This window comes from Acomys minous (genome assembly GCF_964271855.1).
Source record: "Acomys minous genome assembly, chromosome: 1".
NCBI lineage: Eukaryota > Metazoa > Chordata > Mammalia > Rodentia > Muridae > Acomys > Acomys minous.
The window spans coordinates 120892580-120916230 of record NC_140483.1 but is presented as its reverse complement, the minus strand read 5'-3'; the positions used below and the strand labels follow the sequence as shown (position 1 = coordinate 120916230).

General features: G+C 43.6%; 1 protein-coding gene across 6 annotated transcripts in view; it reads left to right on the top strand.

Moving 5' to 3' along the window:
• Nucleotides 1-23651, top strand: part of ESRP1 (epithelial splicing regulatory protein 1) — a 53944-nt gene that overhangs the window by 21475 nt on the left and 8818 nt on the right. For 2 of the 6 annotated variants that reach the window (XM_084798927.1, XM_084798926.1), the window contains exons 10-15: nt 2016-2317; nt 3719-3937; nt 6071-6269; nt 10698-10866; nt 17489-17639; nt 23008-23116. In XM_084798927.1, coding sequence (XP_084655053.1) covers nt 2016-2317; nt 3719-3937; nt 6071-6269; nt 10698-10866; nt 17489-17639; nt 23008-23082 — 1115 coding nt within the window. In that variant the 3' untranslated portion in view covers nt 23083-23116. The remainder of the gene's footprint in view (nt 1-2015; nt 2318-3718; nt 3938-6070; nt 6270-10697; nt 10867-17488; nt 17640-23007; nt 23117-23651) is intronic. The other 4 variants (XM_084798928.1, XM_084798930.1, XM_084798929.1 and 1 more) reach the window with 4 other exon arrangements.

Below are 23651 nucleotides of genomic sequence, written 5' to 3'. Positions count from 1 at the left end.
AGTCACAGCTTTTAAACCTAAGATGCACAAAGTATTAATTTTTGTATTTATTTTAGATTTAACATTTTTAAATTGTATATGAGTGAATGTTTTGCCTGCATGTGTAATGTGCCATGTCTGTGCTTGGTGCCCAAGAAGGCCAGAGGGTATGGAATCCCCCTGGAAGTGGAGTTACAGACAGGTGTAAAGTACCCCCTGGGTGCTGGGTCCTGAACCCAGGTCATTTGGAAGGTCTGAACCATTGATCAGCTCTTGTTGGATTTTTGATATGGTTTGGGTCCATAGCCCAGGCTGACCTGGAACTTCTTTGTAGACCAAGTTGGCCTTGAAACAACAGGCAATTCTCTTGCCCCAGCCTGGCAGTGCAAGTATTATAAACATGAGCCATGATGCCGACTGATTTTTTTAAAGAAAAATTCTTATTTGTAGTTTTGTGAATGAATGTTTTGCCACATGTGTGCCGGGTGTCTCTGGAGGTCAGAAGAAGACACTGGCTCCTTGGAACTGGAGTTGCAGGCAATTGTGAACCACTTTGTAGGTGCTGGAAATTGAATCTTGGTTCTTTGCAAAAGCAGCCAGTGTTCGTAAGCTAGTATTCTTAAACCCTATTATTTATTTATTTATTTTTGGTTTTTTGAGACAGGATTTCTCTGTGTAGCCTTGGCTGTCCCGGACTTGCTTTGTAGACCAGTTTGGCCTTGAACTCACAGGGATCCTCCTGTCTCTGCCTCCTGAGTGCTGGGATTAAAACCGTGCCGGAGTTGTTGGAGTCTTCCTGCATCCTGGGCTCCGGTGGTGGACACAGTACAGACTGGGGCAAGAAGTAGCTGGGTTTCATTGTATGTGCAGTGTGATGAGCATTGTCAAGAGGAAGCGGTGAGAGCAGGAGTCGGCAGCTGCTCATTTCAGAGCTTGTTACGTGGCGGTACTGTACAGATGCGATGGTGTAGGCAGAGTGTTGGTGAACACTGGAACTGTGCATACGTAGTTTTCAGTATTCTCTGCAAAAATTTCTTAGAGATGAGATATGATAGGTAATGATTTTCATTCAGAAATGTAGACCAACAAGACAGGAAAGATGTTTACTTCAAGTTTGACCATTACAAATGGCCAAATCACTATGACTGTAACATTTATATAATTCCTGATTGTCTCATGGTTCTTCCTGCTGTATGTGGTTTATTTTATTCATGTGTAATAATATAAATGTATATGTTAAAAAAGAAACATAATTTTAAAAAGATACTCTAAGGGGGGGGGAATTCTTAATTAAAGGCAGTGAGGAAATTATAAACACAATGTACTTTATTAACCTAGTTTATCCTCGTAGTTTATGAAGTACTTTAGCAGATGTGGAAACTAAGGCACAAATGTTAAGCTTGAGTAGAGTCGTGCCCTAGCAGACAGGAGAGCTGAGACCTGGGCATTCTGGACCCAGGGCTTGTGCCTCTTGTTGTTAGGTAGTTGGACATTGAACTCAGAGGCACTGAGCCATTTGCTCCCTACCCTGCCTACCCAGGACATGTGTGCCTTTCACCATAGAGTCTCAGTGGCTCTCTGTGAGAACAGGTGGGCATTCTGCTTAGTCTGACCAGCTTCGTAACAAGTGCTATGGGAAGTTTCAAATTTGTAGGAAGAGGTTTCTGAGTCCTAGGATATGATTATTATGAGTCCAGTAGTGGAATGGATTCCTCCCCCCCCCCCATCCCCCCGGACAGGGTTTCTCTGTGTAGCCCTGGCTGTCCTGGACTCACTTTGTAGACCAGGCTGGCCTGGAACTCAAAGAGATCCTCCTGCCTCTGCCTCCCGAGTGCTGGTATGGATCTTACTGTGACCTCAGAGCTTTGCCAGAAAGGACTGGGATGTGGCTGAGAGATAGAGCACTTGCCTAGTAGGGTATGGTGCTGGCTTTGATTCCCAGCAACACAATACACAAACTGCCAGGAATTTTATCATTTTAAGTCTGGTAATGTGGGTATCCTAGCTCTTTCTCCCTTTGTTTTTGTTTTCTCTAGGGACATCCAATGAGGTGGCCCAGTTTCTGTCCAAGGAGAATCAAGTCATCGTCCGCATGCGGGGCCTCCCTTTCACAGCCACAGCTGAAGAAGTGGTGGCCTTCTTTGGACAGCATTGCCCCATCACTGGGGGCAAGGAGGGCATCCTCTTTGTCACCTATCCAGATGGAAGGCCAACAGGAGATGCTTTTGTGCTCTTCGCTTGCGAGGAATATGCTCAGAACGCCCTGAGGAAGCACAAGGACTTGCTGGGTAAAAGATACATCGAACTCTTCAGGAGCACGGCAGCCGAAGTTCAGCAGGTCGGTCCTAGAGGGTCTTCCGGGACCTCTGCGTTAGCGCTTTTCTTATTTATTACGTTGTGGTATGTAGTCGTAAATACTTCCTAAACAGAAATTACATACATGGAGATAAGAAATTAGTAAAAAATATTTTGCAGCTGACATGGTGGTACCTGAGGCCAGTCTCTTCACTTTTCAGTTCAGAGTTGCAGGGCGAAGATGCTATTAAGGGAAGACTATGCGAAATGTACTTAGTGAAATGGAGTTGAATAAATTACCCCAATTGCAGTACGCCTAGATTTTTAAATACATTTACCCAGATAGACACTACCTAATAAGTACATTGTATTATATGGAGTGTGTGCCTTATTTAATTTAATTTAATTTAAAAAAAATTATTATATATATAGTGCTCTGTCTGCATGTACACCTGCCAGGCCAGAAGAGGGCATCAGATCATATTATAGATGGTAGTGGTGACGCCCCATGTGGTTGCTGGGAATTGAACTGATGACCTCTGGAAGAGCAGTTAGTGCTCTTAACCACTGAGCCATCTCTCCAGCTCCTTAATTTTATTTTTTTTTAAATATTTATTTATTTTATGTATATGAGCACATATATATTTCCATGTACATCTGCATGCCAGAAGAAGGCATCAGATCACATTATAGATGGTTGTGAGCCAACATGTGGTTGCCAGGAATTGAACTCAGAACCTCTGGAAGAGTAGTCAGTGGCTCTTAACCACTGAGCCATCTCTCCAGCCCTTACTGTTTTGTTTTGTTTTGTTTTGTTTTGTTTTTAAGACAGGGTCATACTTTGTAGCCCTGGCTGGCCTAAAACTCGCGATATAGAGCCGACAGACCAGCCTTAAGCTAATGGATAACATTCCTGCATCTGCTTCCTGAGGGCTGGGATTATAGGCGTGTACCACCATGCCTCTCTTTACCTTTTTGTATTTGATAGAACTTAAACTTCCTGGGAATGCATGCGGAAATGCATGAGCCCTTCATTTGGGGCTTATTCAACTTCCTTGCACTTAATGAATTCCTCAAAGGGTCTCCTGAGAAACAGAACCATATTTTGTAACAGTTCTGTGGTGGGACATGATTATGCCCTGCCCCTTCCCTCTCCCTGAGTCTTTGGCTCAGGGCCTCACGCATGCAAAAGAATGCTCCACAGCTGATAAACACGCACACACTGGAATCTGCACTTTTTGGTTTTGTTTTGTTTTTCAAGGCAGGGTTTCTCTGTGTAGCCTTGGCTGTCCTGGACTCACTTTGTAGACTAGACCAGGCTGGCTTCGAACTCATAGCCCGGCGGAGTCTGCACTTTGAATCCTTGGAGATGCTAGTGGTAGTTTGTGGGACAGCATGGGAGCAGCAAGACTCCTAAGTCACTTGCGCTTTGCCTTGTGTATAGGTGCTGAATCGATTCTCATCAGCCCCTCTGATTCCACTTCCAACCCCCCCCATTATCCCAGTACTACCTCAGCAATTTGTGCCCCCCACAAATGTAAGAGACTGCATACGTCTGCGAGGTCTTCCCTACGCTGCCACCGTAGAGGACATTCTGGACTTCCTGGGGGAGTTTTCCACAGATATCCGTACGCACGGGGTTCACATGGTATTGAATCACCAGGTAAGGAGGGTTGTTTGTTGGGAAGGGGTTGCTTATTCTCTCTGGTGACCAAGTGGGGACCCCCTCCTCCCCTGTCTACTAAGTCTTACATCATCTTGAGGAAAAGATTGAACTGTAAGTGTAAGAATTCTTTAGGATTAGCCTGCTGAAGTATGGCAGTTGAAATTCAGCTTTGTTTTCTCGCATCGCCGAAGTCTGTCCCATTATCAGCAGCATCAGATAGGAGGCCAGTGTATTATGAGTGTATACATCATTTTCCTGTTGTAGCTACCGAGTTCTGCAACTCTTCTGTTTTGGTGCGAGAGTGGTCAGAGACCAAACGAGCCAAGAGCATGCCTGTGCTTTGAAGCCCTTTATCCACAGACACAGCGAATAACTTACTTCAGATTCTTTTTAGATAGGTGTTAGACGTCCAGTTACATACAGTAGGATGAGGCCCCTCAGCACTGCCCTGATCTGAGACTGACCTTAGTCTCAGCTGCATCAAGGGATAATTGTGAAGGTTTTCTGTCAGGCTGACTAGATTCTTTCTGTGTGCCAGGAAGTATTTATTAGCTTGGTGCTACTTGAGTTTTGGTTAAACAAAATTAATCCTATTAGGTAATGGACTGTTGACTAGTATTTTGTGCTGCCTTAAGCAAGGCAAAGTTTTGAATACTTACAGGCCAAGTAGCACTAGTTCAAAAACTTCAGAACTCTGTTAAAAGCAAAAAATTTAATTTTAGAAAACAAACCTTTTATTCAGAGTATTCATGGATTGAATATAGACTTAGAACAGAAATGTTGTCTGTACTGACTTTGCACTTAGAGGTATATTCGCTTTTATAACTCTCTACTTACTGGAAGGTGCATGCTGTTAGGTACATGGAGGCACAGCCTCCTCAGCCCTCACACTGTCTTTGACACCAGCACATGTTAATTTAACACTTTGTTTGTGTAAGCCACACACCTTTTTCCTCTGACAGCTCATAGCTCAGGTTACAGTGGAAGTCCTTTGAAATAGAACTATTCAGCATCACTAGGGAATTCTTTCTTTCAAGTCACTGTTTTCTAATAACTTCGGGACCATTGCCCTTTGATGAGTAGCAGCAGTCAGATTTGTCTCTAGTTTGACCTCCATGACCTGGAGGAAAAAAGCTTCTTTAATGATGGCCAAGCTCTTATCTGCCTGGAAGATGTTAGCTTTCCATCTTTCCATCTTGGACTGGGTTTGTTGCTAATTTCCATGGTATGTGACTGTTAATGGTAACTTGCATGGTAATAATTTGTAAGGTGGTACAATATAAATATTCCCTGGGATTCTCAGAGCACTAACTCAAGATAGTCCTATAAACTGGTTGTCTTTTTCTCCCTCCAGCGTTGTTCATGTAAAAATGTTCCCAAGGTATTCCAGTTGTGTGCAGCACAGACAGAGGCTTGGTTTTCAAGAGGGGAGTCAGAGCTAACAGAAGCTGCCTCTGAATGCTCATCTGAGCCCTTTACTGAGAAAGTGGGAGGGGATGTGGGCGGACATGGCTTCCCACGTGGCAGATGGCATCTAGCCATGAGCGGCATACCCCGCCTTCCCACGTGGCAGATGGCATCTAGCCGTGAGCAGCATACCCCACAGCTCCCTGTCACCCTCAGGATGCATTCGAACCTAGTAGGCTTTGAGGGATGAGGGACATGGTACAGGGATGTGACAGGTCAGAGAGGAATTAACCCTGAGATTCAAAGGACAATACGGGCTTGCTTAGCTTCCTGTAGGAGGATATATTACTAGCTTTTATCATCAAATGGTATTTAATCGGATTTTTCAGAAGGGGAAAAAAGATCCAATATATAAATCCTATACAGTCACAAGGAGGCCTTTTAAAAGTCCTGAAAATGTGATACTAACTTAATAGAAACCAAAAGGGATCACTTTCAACCATGACCTCTCAGAGCTTTTTCTTCAAGATTTTGTGGGCCATTCTGGTGATTAGGGAATGAAATCCAAGTCAGATTTCAGTAGATCACACTGTCACCCAGATTTTGTGGCTAACCATGTCTTTAGTACTGTGGGTTATTGTCACTTGGAGTGCCTTGTAAGCAGCCATTTACTTCCTTGTTAGAGGAGACAGCCTCCTTTTGTTTCTTCCCTCCCACCCTCAGGGACGCCCATCAGGAGATGCCTTCATCCAGATGAAGTCTGCAGACAGAGCTTTCATGGCTGCGCAGAAGTATCATAAGAAAACCATGAAGGACAGATATGTTGAAGTCTTTCAGTGTTCAGCTGAGGAGATGAACTTTGTGTTAATGGGGGGCACTTTAAATCGGAATGGCTTATCCCCGCCGCCATGTAAGTTGCCATGTAAGTTTTTCTTGGGTCTTGGCGCTGTTCTACGCTGTGTGCTGGTACGTGCTTAAGCTGCCTCCGTCACTCCCTGTGCCCGTGGTTCTTTCTCAGGCAGGCAGCGTGGTTACGTAAGGCTTTCCCACCTGAAATCACTAGTTTCTGGTAATCATTTAAGACCTTGGTTGTGGACACCCATAATTAGAGATGCTGCAGACACCTCCTTTCAAATTACCTCCTTGCTTTTCCAGTGACGAGCACTTGGGTTCTGAAGCTTAGAGTGCTCCAGATAAGCACTGACTCTGGGGGGCCAACCTGGATATGTAGCTAACTTAATACGCATCGGAAGGTAAAACATACATCTGGCCGGATCCTTTCCTTTCTGTCTTTTATTTATTTATTTATTTTTCTTTTACACATTAAACTTTTTAAAAGGATGATTTGATGTCCATTTTGGATTCTTTCTTTTTCTTTTTCTTTTTTTTTTTGAGCATCAAATGATGTCATTTAAAAATGATAACCTGGAAAGTGTTCCTGTTGCTTTCCAGGATATCTGGAAGGACCAAGTTAGTAAACTACATTTATGTTCAAGTGCGTAGTTGATTTAGCCACATTTGATTGGACCACAGGATCAGTGCTTAAATCAAGCTGTGCTCTTGCTCACTGGCAGCTGGGTGCGAGCCATCTGGAACTCTGTTTGAGAGGAATAAGCCCCGTTCTGGTCGGTGACTAAGGAGCCTTTTTAATGCAGTTCTGAACCTTTAAGTTGACATATCTTGTAGGCATGCTGGATATGTTTAAAGAACTTGGGGTTGAGTTCAAAGATAACTGGAAAAGTCCATTGGGCGGGTTTGCTTGATTCTGAGGAAGTGGGCAGTTTCAGGCATTGAGTTTTCAGTTAACTGTTTGACACAGTATTGTTTGTATAGTGTTTGGTGGGGCTTAGTCCTTTTCCCCTTGGAATTCCTGACCTCTAATATTCCATTTACCTGCTGCTTGCTGTTGGTTAATATTTAAATGTTTATTCTTAATAAGTATAAAGTTTTAGAAATCTATGATTGAGTATAAAAAAAATACTTGAGGATAATACTCGAATGCCTTCTGTCAATCATCATTTGATGTCAATACCATTTAGCATACTATCCCTTAGTGACCGTCTACCAAGCATCATGTTTTCTTGTTTATTGTACACCCCTTTTACCTCCTCCTCTTTACAAGCTCTTTTGAGTTTTTTACTGCATCCCAGCCTGGCCTGGAGTTCAGTATGTAGTCCATACTGTCCTTGGAGCTTTATGGCTTTCCTGCCTTATCCTCCTGAGAACTAGGACTATATGTTTGAGCCTAGATTCTATTCGGGAAAGGAGAAACTTTTTTTCCTCAGACAGAGTTTCTTTTTGTTATCTTGGCTGTCCTGGGCTCATTTTGTAGACCAGGCTAGCCTCAAACTCACAGTGATCCGCCTGCCTCTACCTCCTAAGAGCTGGGATTACAGGTGTTTGCCACCATGGCCTAGAGAAAAGGAGAGATTTTAATCCCTATTTTCTGTAGGTAAAATTATGTTTCTGAAGACCTAGTTTCTTTAAAAGCATTTTTAAAGACTACATTACTGCATCTTTTAGTTATTTTGGATACTTCCAAAAGATGGAGACAGGATTTTTATTTATTTATTTTTTTACCTAAAATTTGGTCGTGTCTTTTTAGCAGAAGAATTAATTTTGTTAAAAATCAGAAGTTTGTGTTCATGTGCGTGCATTCTGCCTATTGATGCCACGTTTAGGTGACTACCTAAAAGAACTTGCCTTACTTTGGTCTAATCTCAAAGATTGAAAGCAGTCTCAGTACTGGTGGGGTTGACACTTCACTGAAGACTTTCTCGATGAGTTTGGCAGCAGAAATGCTGGTATGGTCTTAACCTATTACAGTATGGCACCTTAAGTCACCTAGAAATTAATATAAGCTGGGTGTGGTGGCGAGTACCCTTCCAAGCCAGCAAAGAGGCACGGGACGTAAGAGTTTAAGGCCAGCCTGGTCTACATAGCTAGTTCCAGGGCAGCTAGAGCTCAAAAGCAAAGGAAAAAGCTCAATTTCACAGTCATCTTTATTTTTCTAGCCTGTGCACAGACACCTGATTTCTCTTCTAGGAAAATAAGAAGTAGCCATTTATCTACATGATGAGTGCCCAGATCTCCTCATCTCTTGTTGATTTTTATTCTACTTTTTTATGTTTTGAAGCATAATATATACATACGCATAATTTCTCTCTTTCCTTTTTTTTTTGTGTGTGTAGTTAAAGATCAGATTCAAGGTCCTGATTGTGCTAGACAAACGCGGCCCACCAAGTACAGGCCCAACACCTGTACCTGTCTCAATGGCACATAACACTTTTGTAATGAGTTGCTTGACCTGTAAGCAAGTTATGAGCATACACTACGGAGTGTTATGTCATGCTTAGGATCTGGAGGGGTTAGTGTGTGATGCTGAGGACTGAGGACCCCAGACCTTTGCCATGCTCCAGCACTGAGCCACGTGTCTCGCCCAGTTATCTCTGGTGGTGATGTTGGTGTTTTCTCTGGTCCTGAAGGCCAAATAACATAATTTAACAAATTTATCATTGTCTCTGTTAGCAGAGTTGTCAGTGATGTGAAAGAGGTACCCACAGCCACGTGTGATTGTATACACCTGAGTCCCAGCAATGGCAGGCTGAGGCAAAAGGGTTATGAGTTTGAAGCCAGCCTGGGCTATATAATGAAACTGTCTCAAAAGTTCAGTGTACCATGCTTACCTAACATGCACCAAGCCCTGGGCTGGGCCCGTGGCGCTGTACCAGATGAACATACATACACACTTATCTTTATTTGTTGAGCCAGAAATCCACAGTGATAACTGTTGGCCTTATTCTTTTCTTGTTGTTTGTTTGTTTGTTTGTTTGTTTGAGACAGGGCTTCTCTGTGTAGCCCTGGCTTTCCTGGACGCACTTTGTAGACCAGGCTGACCTCGAACTCACAGCGATCCACCTGCCTCTGCCTCCTGAGTGCTGGGATTAAAGGCGTGCGCCACCATGGCCCGCTCACTTATTCTTAATAGTGATGGAGAAACCCCTAAGAACAAAGACATCCAGAGACTATCTCGGAGATTTCATGTGGAAGTTACCCTTTGGGTCTCTGCTACTTATAAGATTTAAAGGATGTCAGTAAAGTCAGGGGTCCCTCATCGCTCAGCTCAGTTCTCTATCTTCCATCTGGGGCGTATGCTTCATCTAGTGTATTCATGCTACCTGTGGAATCTAGCGGCTACCAGCAGCTCCAATTTAAGGGATATCTGATCAGAGAAAATGCAGGGTATCTAGAAGATAAAGGAATTTTCTGTCTGGCCTCCCATGGTATGGGGATTAAACCCAGGACCTCACTCAGGATATGTGTGTGATCCATCACCTAGCTATACCCTCAGCCCCTAGATGTAATTAATTAAAAATTTGAGCCGGCCGGTGGTGACACACCCCTTTAATCCCAGCACTTGGGAGGCAGAGGCAGGTAGATCCCTGTGAATTCAAGGCCAGCTGTGTCTACAAAGCAAGTCTAGGACAGCCAAGGCCACACAGAGAAACCCTGTCTCGAAAAACCAAAAAAAGAAAAGAAAAGAAAAAAAATTGAAGCACCTTTTTGTATATATGGGTTTTGGTTGTGGTTCAGTTTTGAGACGTCGTCTTAATATGTAGCCCTCGTGGCTGGCTTGGAACTTGACTATATAAACTAAGTTGCCCTTGAAGTCATGAAGATAAAGCCTGCCTCTACCTCTTAAGTGCTGGCAATATAGAAGTGCACTACTGTGTCCAGTTAAGCCAGCTTTTTATCAGCTGGTTTGGGGAAAGACTTTAGTATCTGTTTCCTCTGGACTGTTTCTTATTGGACTTTTTAAAATAAGTCTGAGGGTAGGATTAGCTTCAAAGCCTGTCTTTTGGATTGCCTGTAGGTGAGCATACTGTGGAGTTGATCAATTCCCTGTGGAGCAGTTGCTGTGAGACCCAAGCACTTTAGCATAATGAATGGCACAGCATTTTATCCTAATCTCTTGAATTTCATGTCATGCTAAAGGGTAAAAAACATTCATATAATCAAAAGGAAGTTGCTTGGGGTGTAAAGAACCGTGGTGGTCTTTTCCTTTAAAACATATAGTTGAGGCCAGGGTGATGGCTCACCAGTTAGGAGCATTTACTGTTCTTGCAGAGGACCTGGTTTCAGTTCTCAGCACCCACATGACAGCTCACTTTTGAACTCCAGTACTAGGGGTCTAACACCCTCTTCTGGCTTCCAAGGGCTCGTGCATGATACACACATAAAAACGATCTTTGCGAAAATACTTGGGTGGGACAGTGACTATAGCGTGAGTGCTAACGCCCGTGTTAGCTGTTAAGAGCTTGTCTGAGTCTCTCTCTCTCTCTCTGTTTAGGCCTGTCTCCTCCCTCCTACACTTTCCCAGCTCCTGCAGCAGTGATCCCCACCGAAGCTGCCATTTACCAGCCTTCTCTGCTCTTGAACCCACGGGCACTGCAGCCCTCCACTGCATACTACCCAGCAGGCACTCAGCTCTTCATGAACTACACAGCTTACTATCCCAGGTAAGGTTATACAGGAAGTGACAGCAGGGGCGGAAACAAAGGACTCCTTTGATAACCAGGGCTTGAGCTCACAAAAGAATATTGTCTGCCTTGATGAAGGTTAACATGGCCGGCCACAGCGTCTGGTCATATCTCTGTCCAAATAGGTTGTTTTCAGACAGACTGGATGAGGTCTGTTCATTTGTTTGTTTGTTTGTTTTGTTTGTTTGCTGTGTGTGACCAGCATAGTCTTTAAATTACACACGAATTCAGCTTCCCACTGTCTGGTATTGGACTGTAGGTAGGTAACAACATGGAAACAGATCACAGAACAGAATAATTCATAATGGGAGCGATTGTATTATTTTTGGTTGAATGTCAGCCCATAATAAATATAACTACTTTAAATTTTCCAAGGCTTGTATTCTTTGCTTCTTAAATACTTACTGTAAACAAACCCAGAATGAACTTGCTCACTGTTTTCCTAGGAGCTACACATTTTGTCTCTGCTTTATTTCAGTTGCAGTCTGGGAGGTCGTCACACTGTATACATGGAAGAGTATATATTGGGGGGTTAGAAGTTTTGTGTTTTTATTTTCTTCAAGACAGGGTCTTTCTGTGTTACCTTGGCTGTCCTGGACTCACTTTGTAGACCAGGCTGGCCTCAAACTCACAGCGATCCACCAGCCTCTGCCTCCCAAGTGCTAGGATCAAAGGTGTGTGCCACCATGCTCAGCTGGTTGGAAGTTTTAATGTTGGTACTTTTTGTTCATTTGCCTCATCTTTTCTTTACCCCCTCCATTCTTTAAGAACAGGGTCTCACTTCTGACCCCTTGATCTCTATGTACTGGCCTCATATTGCCGCTAATCCTCCTCCTCCTGCCTCCCCTAGTGCTGGGATTACAGGTGTGTGCTATCATGGCTAATCTGTATTTCTTTAAAATTACGTCTATATGTATTTGTGTGCGTGCGCGCGCGCGGCAGGGCAGCCTATACATGAAAAAGTTAGAATTGCTTGCAGACTCCACTATGTAGGTCCTAGGGATGGAACGAAAGTTATCTGTCTTGGATTTTATAAAATGATGCAATTGGTGGAGATTTTGGAGTCCCTTTCATATCTCTGCCTGTGAGTCTAACTTGGAGATATGAGGAACAGTTCTTCTTATAAGTTTAAAAAAAATTTTAGCACCTTTGTTTATCCCTGAGTCAGTTTCTTTATTCATTAAAAAAAAAGGTTCACTTTTGTAAAGCATTAGGTGCTTTACAAAAACAGAAGTGTTTATAGCAGGGTGCTCTTTATTTTTTGGTTTTTGGAGGGGAGCGGTTGAGACAGGACAGCCAAGGCTACATAGAGAAACCCTGTCTCGAAAAACTGAAAAAAGAAAAAGTATGTAAAATATACATTAGGATCTGATGGAAATACAGACGTGAAGAAGCGTTTGTACAGTCTGTCTGCAGAGTCCTCAGGTAGTTAGGTCATTGTAAGGGGCTGGGCAGAGCAGCCCCCAACACATACTAGGTAGCTGTGCCTCAACCTGTAAGTTCAAGGAAAAGAAGTCTTAACTTTCTAGGGATGGGAGTTCTGTGTTTGAAAAGGTTTTTACTGAGTGTAGTGCGAGGCCGGGGCTAGAGTGGAGCAAGCTTTAGATTTCATAATAGCACTCATGTGCTTTCTTGATGTTTTTGTTTTTTAAGATTGATTTATTATGTATACAACATTTTGCCTGCCCACCAGAAGAGGGCAGTAGATGTGGTTGCTGGTAATTGAACTTAGGACCTATGGAAGAGCAGACAGTGCTTTTAACCTCTGAGCCATCTCTCCAGCCCCTTCTTTGTGATTCTTTAATTAAAAAGAAAAAAAAAAGAAAAAAGAAAGAAAGAAAAAATAAGTTTCCTACAATGTGTTTCCATCTACTCGCCCCCACAGTCTCCCAACTCTTCCCAGCTCCACACCTCTTTACCCACCTCTAACTTAATGCTTTTTTTGTTTTTGTTTGTACTTTTAATAAGTTATTTATTCCAATTTGTGTTGCCCATATACTCCTGTGTGTGGGGCTGTACACTGGAATGTAGTTGGCCTACGGAGAGCCACACCCTTAAAGAAAACTCGTCATCTGCTGTCCGGATCTCCTCTGTTAGGGGTTTGGACTGACCGCTGACCGACTTGGTCTTGCTCAGGCCCAGGCTGTGCACCACAGAGGCTCAGCATGGGTGTGCAGTTGCCCTCCCATCCCCGTCCTCCCCATCTCCGGCTCTTAAACTCTCTTGTGTTCTCCCTTCTGTGCTGGCCCCTGAGCTGTGGGAGGATGTGGTACAGCCATCCCAGTGTGGCTGCACACTCCACTCTGTCTGCGTCTTGACCAGTTGTGGGTTTCTACGTTAACCTCTGCTCGCTGCGCAAACCTCTGAGGAGGAAGGACCCTGTGGTCCGTGTTCTTGGTGCACCTTGCGCAGAGGGAGCCGCAGTGTCATCCGACTTCATCCTTTTCTTCACAGCTGTGGTGATGCGGTTGTTTCCAGAACGAGAGCCTTTGTTTTCTCTTTCCCTCATTTCCTCTTGCACCATCCTTCATCCAGGCCCGTTGTCCTCCAGGACGTGTCACCCAGTTGAAGCTTGTTTGCCGGCTCCTTCCATGTGGAAGGAAGCACCTTGAGTTCTGCGTTGCCTGACACGCTCGTTCGGTCTCAGCCCTTTCATTCTTTCCTAGTGCTGTCAAGTGTTTAACATTTTTTAGAAGTTAAATTATTAATACCAAGTGTACACGAGAAACATACATTGGTGCATGAATATCTAAAACTTCAAAACTTACTGGCATAGTTTGTAAACTTGCATGTGTTCCTCTTGTCTCCATGTTACTGCCTAACTGTATGTGATAACGTCCCTATTAAGATAATAAAGTAGATATGTACTCCTCTTTTGTGCGTAACATATGCCAGGCCACTGTGAAGATACGTGTTAAAATATTTGTGTAGATCCAGACTCTCTATTTCTGCCTTTTTGCATTTCATTTTTGGTGTCCGAACTTAACCATAGGTATAAACCTAATACTGTTTTCTTGTGTTTTTATATTTAGATAAATAACTCAATTTGAGTTCCCTCCCTCCCTCCCTCCTTCCCTTCCTTCCAGTTTTTTGAGACAGGGTTTCTCAGTGTGTAGCCCTGGAATAACTGCAGACCAGGCGAGCCTCAAACTCAGAGATCGCCTCACACCCTGTTCAGAGCACAGCTTTCTGGTCCTTTATATGGGCTCTAGGGACTGAGTCATCTTGCCAGGTACATCAATTTGAGTTAGGTTTTTTTGTAGAATTTCTGGTGGAGTCTAAATCAATCCTATTGTTCTTAGATGTTTGTTGTTCCATAACCACTTAACAAACTGAACTTTGTGTTTTGTTACTTTTGGGTTTTTTGTTTTTTGTTTTTGTTTTTTGCTTTATTTTGTTTTAGTGTTTGTAAATTTGTGTGTGGCCAGATGGTGGTGGCGCACACCTTTAATCCCAGCACTCTGGGAGGCAGAGGCAGAGGCAGGCAAATCTCTGTGAGTTCAAGGCCAGCCTGGTCTACAAATCAAGTCTAGGACAGCCAGGGCTACACAGAAAGACCTTGTCACAAAAACAAAAAGTTTATGTGTGCACCAAGCACATGTAGAAGTCAGGACAATCTCGAGTGTCCTGAGGTCCACTCTCCCTTCTTATTTGAGGCAAATCTAGTTGACCTTCCACAGATCCACCTGTCTTCACTCTGTATCTCAGCACCCCTGAGATGCCAGCACACAATCACTCCTACATCCAACCCTTTACAAGTTGTGGTTATTTGAACTCAGGCCCTCAAACTGCTATGGCAGAGGCCTTACCTCTTGAACCATCTGTCTTGCCTTTTGTTTTTACTGGTGGTACTGAGTATTACACGGAAGTTTTTGTTCAAGTTCAGCACAGTCTCTACCACTGAGCTACACTGAAACTATAATGCCTGTAATCCTAACACTTAAAAGGTTGAGGCAGGAGGATTGCTTGTTTGGGGTCAGCCTCAGCTATTTACTACACTTGATCTTAGCCAGAAAACACGGGTTATACTGGGCAAGCTTTTTAGCCAATTGCAATTTTCATGGTGCTTTTGCAAATCAAATTGGTGAAGGATCTTTTTAAAAATTTTTTGTGTTGGCTGCAGCCCGGCCCTTGTCATATTATGTGTTTGGACATTAGCAGAAAGCCTTTGGCAGTTAGCCTCACCTTCTGCTTTGTTGAAACAAGATCTCATCTCTGATGCTGGGTAGTGTCCACCATAAGAGTGCTCAGATTACAGATGTGCACCGCTGCATCCAGGCTTTTGATGTGTGTTCCAGGTCAGTGGTCTTTAATCAGCTGAGGCATCTCCCCAACTCAGGTAATGGAGAATCTTAACCAAGCTCAGTCTTCTGTTTACAAACCTGGGCTTGTCTTGGTTCTTTGAAGCAATGTCTAACATAGCCCAGGCTGGCCTAGAATTCACTGGGTAGCTGAGCATGACTTTTTACTCCTGCCTTTGAGTTCCCAAGCTCAGCCGAATATAAACTTTTAAGTATATAGTGTACAACTTTCCTGATGCTTTTTTAAAGAAAAGATCCTTTTGCTGTTACTGTAAATAGACATATTTTCAATCTTGTTGTCTTTGTTGTCATATGTAGAAAAGGAGTTGATTCTTTAAGAAGTTCCAATTTAGCTGGGGGGTGGTGGCACACACATTTAAGCCCACCACTCGGGAGGCAAAACAGCCTGGTCTACACAGAGTCTATAGAGTTCCAGGACAGGCAGGGCTACACAGAGAAACTCTGTTTTTTAAAAAACAAAGCAAAAGCCAGGCCTAGTGGTGCATCCCTGTAATCCCAGCGCTCTGGACAGCAGAGGCAGGAGGATGACTGTGAGTTCCAGGACATCAGGGCTACACAGAGGAACCTTGTCTCAAAAGAGAACAAATCAAAACAAAACAAAAACCACAGACACACACACAAATAAAAAACAAAACCATGACATTAGTGCGGTTTCCTAGTTGGACAAAGTTGTAGCTGATATGTGGTCAGAAGGAAATTATTTAACTTTATTCTCTGTCACCTCAGTTAAAATACGAAGGTGTTGGCTTGAAGGGTGTGCAGTGTTAAACTCAATTTAGCACACCCCTCGTTTCTAGTGTTGGTTACACGGGTCTCTTAAGCAGTGATTTAAAGTTTGATTTTTATTGGAATCACTTGGGTTGCTGTAAAATCTGTTGACACAGTAATGTAGCATTTGGCTTTCTCCAGTCCTTAATTTGAGGGGCTAGCAAGCAGGCTCTTAGCAGAGAGGTGAAAGATCTTCCCAGGTGTTTCATATTTGTTACATAGTTGAGGACTACGATTAGAGATTAAAAGGGTTAGTGTCTGATGCTGTTTTCACACTTCTATTATTTAATAAATAATAAGATAACAAAGTAAGCTATGTCATAGAATCTTTGGGGGGGGGCGAGACAAGGTTTCTCTGTATAGCCATGTAGACCAGGATGGCCTCAAACTCAGAGAGGTCCACCTGCCCCTGCCTCTTGAGTGCTGAGATTAAAGCTCCCAGCCTCATAGAATCTTATGGATATGTTAAACCATATTCTGAAAAAGATTGCTGTGAAACTGAAGGTGTTGAACATCCCCGTTAAACAAATGGAAAATTTCTGGGCTAATTAGCATAGTCTGTGGGCTAGAGGCACATCTGGTAACCTCGTTGTTACATAGAGTACATCCTCTGAAATGGTACAGTTAACCTCCATGAGAAGATGTCTGGGAGTTCGTAACCTAACATTGGAGTCTGTATTGCTTCTTAAATTTACGACTGTGTTACAAAATGTTTGTACATATTTTAAATTGTAATTATCTGGTTGTCAGTTACAGAAAACCGATTGGGTGGGGAATCTCACAAAGCTGGCTGACGAGCTACTTAATGAGACTAATGGGTATTACTAGAGGTACCACACAAGTCAGGCACTCTTGGGGCTTACGCTTCTTGGAGGAAACTGCTGCAGATAGAGCCAGGAGGCTTCGTCCTAAAGTCTTCCCACTTGGGTGATCAGTCTGGCTTGTTAGGTTTCCCTTCTGCCTCTTTGCCTCTTCTGCCTTTCGATTCCTGTTGGCAGGAGTTGCCTGGTGCGTTCTGCTCTGCTGTGTGCCTCCTGGGCTTCATCAGGCCCTTGTGCACGTGGGGAGAGCGCTTGGTTCTCGGGAGCATCACTTTGAACACTTCCCGTCTCTGGCTGTGCTTCCTATTAGTCCTTTACAGACATGCGTCTTCCTCTTGCCTTAATATTCCTGGAAATGGGCTGTCTAACAACCATCAGTGCGCTGGGCTTGGGAAGTGGCTGCGTGACTAAAGAGGCTTACTGCTACGTTCCTATCCCCTTGAGAACTTGAGTGACTAGGGGAAAGTCCTGCATCTAACACCGCATTAACCCCACTGTACCTCCACATGGCTGCTGTGACCATGTGAGACAGAACCTTTGTGGCATTCTTCCCTGTCTTGGGAAAGGTAGCTCAGCAAAGCAAAAGAAGCAGCACCTTCAGAAAGTCGGGTTCTTAAAGTAATACATTTGAGAGTAAACTTTTCAACGTTGTGTGTTCCTGTTGGTTCACTGTGCTTTCTCTCCCTCTAGCCCCCCAGGTTCGCCTAATAGTCTTGGCTACTTCCCTACAGCTGCTAATCTTAGCAGTGTCCCGCCCCAGCCTGGCACGGTGGTCAGAATGCAGGGCCTGGCCTACAATACTGGAGTTAAGGAAATTCTTAACTTCTTCCAAGGTTACCAGGTCAGTAGCTTGAAGAAGAAAAATCCTCAGTGCCCTTATTATTATTATAATAAGTCGATTTACCTAAAGAATGCAGCTAGGGAGGAAACTGATTCTCCAAAACCCAACATGGGTCTCTGCTAATGGATTTGCTTGCTTTGGAGTTCTTGGATCTAGATCCGGTCTCAAGTGTTGAGGACCTAACTCCAGGTTCATCCTCTTGACAAGATTAGGGCTTATCTATGCTGTCATATTCTTGCTACATAATCCTCTTTCCCTGTGTCTTCCGGTGCTTTGTCAAAGCCAGTGTGCTCTGAGAAGGCTCATCAGGGCAGGCAGCTTTCCAGGCGCTTGTGTGAAGAGCAGGATTGACCACAGAGGTGTTTTCCTTGAGATCATCTGTTAATTCCTTGACCTAAAAAGTAAAATGAGTATAGTGGTGTACATGCCTTTAATTGTTGGAAAAAGCAGGCAGACCTCTGTGAGTTCAAGTCCAGCCTGATCTACATAGTGAGTTCCCAGCCAGCCAGGAACACGAAGTGGGACACTGTCTCGAAACAAATAAGCAAGTAGGTAAATAAAGTAAAATACTGGGGCTCAAGAGATGGCTCCCCTGCTAATTACAGTGCTTCTTGCTCTTGTAGAGGTCAGTGGTACAGTTCCCAGAAACCCACATGGCTGGCTCATGACCATCAGTAAACTCCAGCTCCAGAGAGTCTGTGCCTCAAAGGGAGTCAGGCATGCACATGTGTACATGTATACATGCATGCAGGTGGGCAAGATATTCATACACATAAGAGAAATGTTTTGTTTTTTTAGACAGGTCTTACTATGTAGCTTTGGCTGCCTAGAACTCACTGTAGAGCAGCCTCAAACTCAGAGACCTGCCTGCCTCTGCTTCCAAAGTGTTGGATTAAAAACATGTACCTCCACACCCACCCACCCACCTTCCTGCCTCCTTCCTTCCATTCTTTCTTTTTTCTTCTTTTCCTTTTTTTTCTTTCTTTCTCCACCCCACTCCATCTGTCTCTCTGTCTCTCTGTCTCTCTCCCAGCACTAGGATGGCAAAGGTAGGTGGCTACCCTGTCTAAAAAAAACAGGAAGAAGGCCTGGAGAGATGCCTCAGCGGTTGGGAGCACTGACTGTTCTTCCAGAGGACCTGGGTTCAACTCCCAGCCCCCACATGGCAGCTCACAACTGTCTGTAACTCCAAAATCTGACACCCGTAGACATAAAATGCACATAAAATAAAAATAAATAAATTAAAAAAAAAAAAAGCACTTACCACCAAACCTCATGACCTGAATGTGATCCCTGGGAGATTCCTATGGTAGAAGGAGAAGATTGTCCTCTGACTTCACACACCCATGTGCACCCCCACCCCCAATCAATACACACACCAAATAAGTAAAGGTAATTTAAATTTTTTAAAATAAAGGAGTAGCTTAGTGGTGCAATATTTTTAATCTCCAGTACTGCAAATAATAAGAGTAAATAAACCAATAGAAACATTTAAACAAGGAATTTCAAGTTGAGTATTTAAAAATCAAAAGCTCTCTTCTAAGTGCACTTTAGAAAAATGAAAATTAAAAGCCCTTGCCTAACCTTGGAAAAAGGAAATAAAGCAAGCAAACACCCCAGCTAACAGACTTGTTTGGGTGCTGGGACTGGAGTAGAAGATTGGCCTCCAGGAAATGACTCATCTGCTACAGCTGCCTTTGCTCTCGTCTTTTTTTTTTTTTTTTTCTTTCTTTTCCTGCTGCCTGTGTCCATCACTGTCTTCTGACTTTAAGAATAAGTTTTTCTTGGTAACAGGTTTGTAACAGTGATACCTGTTTCTTTCCAGTTCATCTGAGCAAAGTCTGTTTCTTCTTCATCATCATATTCTTCTTCCTCCTCCTCCTCCTCCTCCTCTTCGTCCCGTCTACCACCCTAACCACCATTGTCTTTAAGACTTTAACATGCAGGGAGTGTTTTCTATCCGTGAGGAGGAAGGTCGCTTTTCTTTCCTCCTTGCTTAGCATGTTCTTCAGAAGACTAGTACTCAGTGTTCCCGATGGGTCAGTGGCCGGGTACTCTTCTCCGAGTGATTGGTCAGCCACTGGAGGGCTGGAAATGTAGAGACTCTGGAATTTTCAAGTTTGACCATCAGCTGGGCTTAATGGTTTAGCTTGGTTGGTCCAGTTTCATTTTCTTTCTTACTGAATAAAATCAAACAGTCCTATACATACGTTCATAATGAGATTAAGCAAAGTTAATCTTGTAGAGAAAGTACCGTGGTTGGCGATTGTGGGTACTTATTTCCCCTCAAACACATGAGTAGGATCATTTCTAGGACTGACAAGGTGGCTTGGGGTAATGGTGCTTGCACGCAAGCCTGGCCGCCTGAGCCTACATGGTGGAAGGAGAGAGCCAACTCCCAAGGGTTGTCCTTTGATCTCCATATGTGTGCTTAAGCATGCCTGCATGTATGCACATACACATACAAAATAAGTCAATACGAGAAAAAGTGGGGAAGATACAAAAATGTTAAAATCCGACATGCTTGAAAAGTGAAGTGATAAAGTTTATGGCCAATGTTGTTGTGTAGTTTCTAGAGTCATTCAGGGTTAGAGTGCTCTGTCATCCTTAGAGCACCGTGATGCTGCATTATTTCTTCTCTTGATATTTGGCTTTTATTTTGGAAGTGTTTGGGATTTATTTTTATTTCCTTATTAAATTAGTTTGAGGCACGCACACTCTTGTGTAGCTTGGTTGAGCACTATGTAGATCAGGCTCGACTTGCCTGGCTCAGCTCCCAAGTGCTGAGCGTCCAGGCATGCACCACACACCTGGCAAGGATTCAGGATTTACAAACTAGATCAGCGAATCAGGGCTACACTGGGACCCCAGTCATCCAGACGTGTAGTTCCAGCATCTGCCTTCAGCAATTCAAGCTGTGGGGCATGCATTCAGAGCTGTATGCCGAGTCCAACGTCTTCTCATTCTCACATAAAGCCTAAGATTTTTCACTCTTGTCTTTAATTTTTTTCTGAAACAGAGTTGCTCTGTGTAGCCTTGACTGTCCTGGACCCACTTTGTAGACCAGGCTGGCCTGGAACTCAAGAGAACCTTCTGCCTCTGCCTCCCCTAAGTGCTGGGATTGTAGGTGAGTGCCACCAAGCCTGGCTCCTACTGTCTTTTTAAAAGTCTATGCCACCTTATTTGTTGTTTGCCCTTCAGCGAACAGCTGGTAATTATAGGGCGCTAGATTCCTTAAATTTGGCTTTGTCACAGGTGGTAAAATCTGTAGATGACTCCTTAAAAATTGTTCTCTGTTTATGATTTAAGTGTGTAGCCTTGGCTAGCCTGGACCTCACTATGTACACCAGGTTGGCCTGGAATTCACAGAGGTCCTACCAAGTACTGAGACTAAAAGTATGCATCCCCATCTCCTGTTACTGTTTTCTCAAGACAGGCTGTCCTTGAACTCACAAAGATCCATTTACCTCCCCCTCCCAAGTGCCACCACCGCCCAGCTGCTATTGTTAATCTTAATACTTGTCTTAATTTTATTTCTGATTCTTTTTGATTAGTTTTATATGATGATGATTACATTGATATACTTAAAACAGGTATCCAAGAAATAATTGGTTCATTTTGCCAGTGGTGTCCAATTTTATCTTTTTTTTTTTAATCCAGTTTTATCTTTTAAACAAATATAAAACCATAATAGCAAATGTTATTTTAGAAATGCATTATCTTAATTGGGTGTAGTGGTTCATACCTTTAATCCCAGCACTCCACAGACAGAGATAGTTGGATCTCTGAATTTGAGACCACCCTAGTCTACGTAGTGAGTTCGAGGACAACCATAGCTACATAGTGAGACCCTGTCTTATTAAAAAAAAGAGAGAGAGAGAGAGAGAGAGAGATGGATAATTTTTTTAAAATAAAGAATTTAGATATATTTCCCCCATTAACTCCACATCATTTCTCTTATGAAACTATCCCAGCTTTGTGAACTCCCTAGTTATAGGGATAGGGGATACAAAGCTAGGAAGGCCAAGGGTTTCTGTTGGGCAGAGTCAGATGCAGGGCACAGGTCCTGCTGTCACACCTGTCATAGTTGAGTATGGTGGCACCCACTGTCATCCCAGGGCTCAGGCCCAGGAGGAGAATTGAAGCTAGCCTGGGGTGTGTCACAGGACTTTATATCAATAGAAAAAAAACAAACCCGGGGTGGCCTTCCAGCTCCACTGCTGGAGTGCTTGCCTAGGGTTCAGTAGCACTGAGTTTCACCCCAGCAGCTTGTAAAACCATCAAGGTGTGGCACCCACCAGCAGTCCCAGCACTTGGGCAGATCAGGTGTTCAGGGCCACCCTTGGCTACGTGGTGTGAATAGTTCTGCGTAATTGCTGACGCCAGAGCACCTGACAGTAAGAGGATTGTGTTGGTCATTAAGATAAGGGCACTGGTGTTTTGGGTGGTGGCTTGCGCATCCTCATCTCTTGGGGGAGTCCTTACACCTCTTTAACACTTCATTTGCTCTTCTCGCTTGCTGTTGCTTTTCCATGGCTTTGAGTTTTCAATAAATACTGAGTTTCTTCCTCAACATTTTGACTTTGTGTCTTTTGATGACTCATGCAAAATTTATTATTTAGTACCCAACTGAGAGAATTTATTTCAGATATAAAACTGTTTAAAATTAACTGGGTTTAAGTGTTTATGCTCAAATAAGTAATATCCTATCATACCTGAAGTTTACTACTAAGAAACAAGATTCTGGGCTGGAGAGATGGCTCAGCAGGTAAGAGCACTGGCTGCTCTTTGGGGGTGTTGAGTTCAATTCCCAGCACATAGACCCTCACAACCATCTACAGGATCTCTTGATCTCTTCTGGTACATGCAAACAAAATATTGATACGTATAAAAAAAAAAAAAAATAAGCCAACTGGGCGTGGTTGTACACACCTTTAGTCCCAGTACTCAGAAGGCAGAGGCAAGTGGATCTCTGTGAGTTCAAGGCCAGCCTGGTCTACAAAGTGAGTTTAGGACAGCCTGGGCTACCCAGAGAAGCCTGTCTCTCAAAACCTAAATAAATAAATAAATATATATTTAAAATAAGTATTTTTAAAAATCTTAAAAGGAGAGAGATCAGATTTGATCCCCCTTAATTATGGTCTGGTGGGTTTAAGTTTTAATACATGTATTCAGTGTAACATGCCTCCTAAAAGAGATTTTGCTAAGTAGTAAGTGAAGCATTAGAGGAAATTCATGTGTGTGGCTTGCAACAGTGTCGTTGGCTAGGATCTAAATGTCATACTTTTGTTGATCTGTCTAGTTAAGTAACATCCATAGTGACAGGCTGTCCATCTTTTGATCCTGTTTGTTTCAACTTGCATTTTAGTATGCAACCGAGGATGGACTTGTACACACAAATGACCAGGCCAGGACTCTACCCAAAGAGTGGGTTTGTATTTAAGGGCCCCAGCAGTTAGAGCGTCCTCAGAAAGAAGGTAAGGACCTGTCATGTCAGCTAAACCAGCGAGGCCCGAGTAGAGAAGTCAAGAACCTGGGGTTTCTTTAGGAGCAGGTGAGGGCCTCCGCTTTCCTCTTTGTGCTACGCAGAAGACCTTGAAGGAGTGGGGACAGGGAGGAGGTTTGTGGTCAGGAGCACAGTGTCATTGTCGTGTGTGGGTGAGAGCTGTGTGCTGCTCTGCAGTGAGGGCCTTCTTGGACATTTGTTTATTTCTCAACTGTGGGAAAGAGTGCTCCTCCTCCTCCACCTCCTATTCTCCCCCCTCCCCCCCCCCTTGGTTTTTTGAGATAGAGTTTCTCTGTGTATCCCTGGCTGTCCTGGACTTGCTTTATAAACGGGACTGGTCTCGAACTCACAGAGATCCGCCTGCCTCTGCCTCCGCAGTGCTGGCATTAAAGGCGTGCGCCACCATGCCTGGCCTTCTTCTTCCCTCCCTCCTTCCTTCTTGTTCTTCCTCCTTTTATTTTCTTCCTTTTCCTTCCTCCTTTGTCCTTTTTCTTTTTTCTTTTATT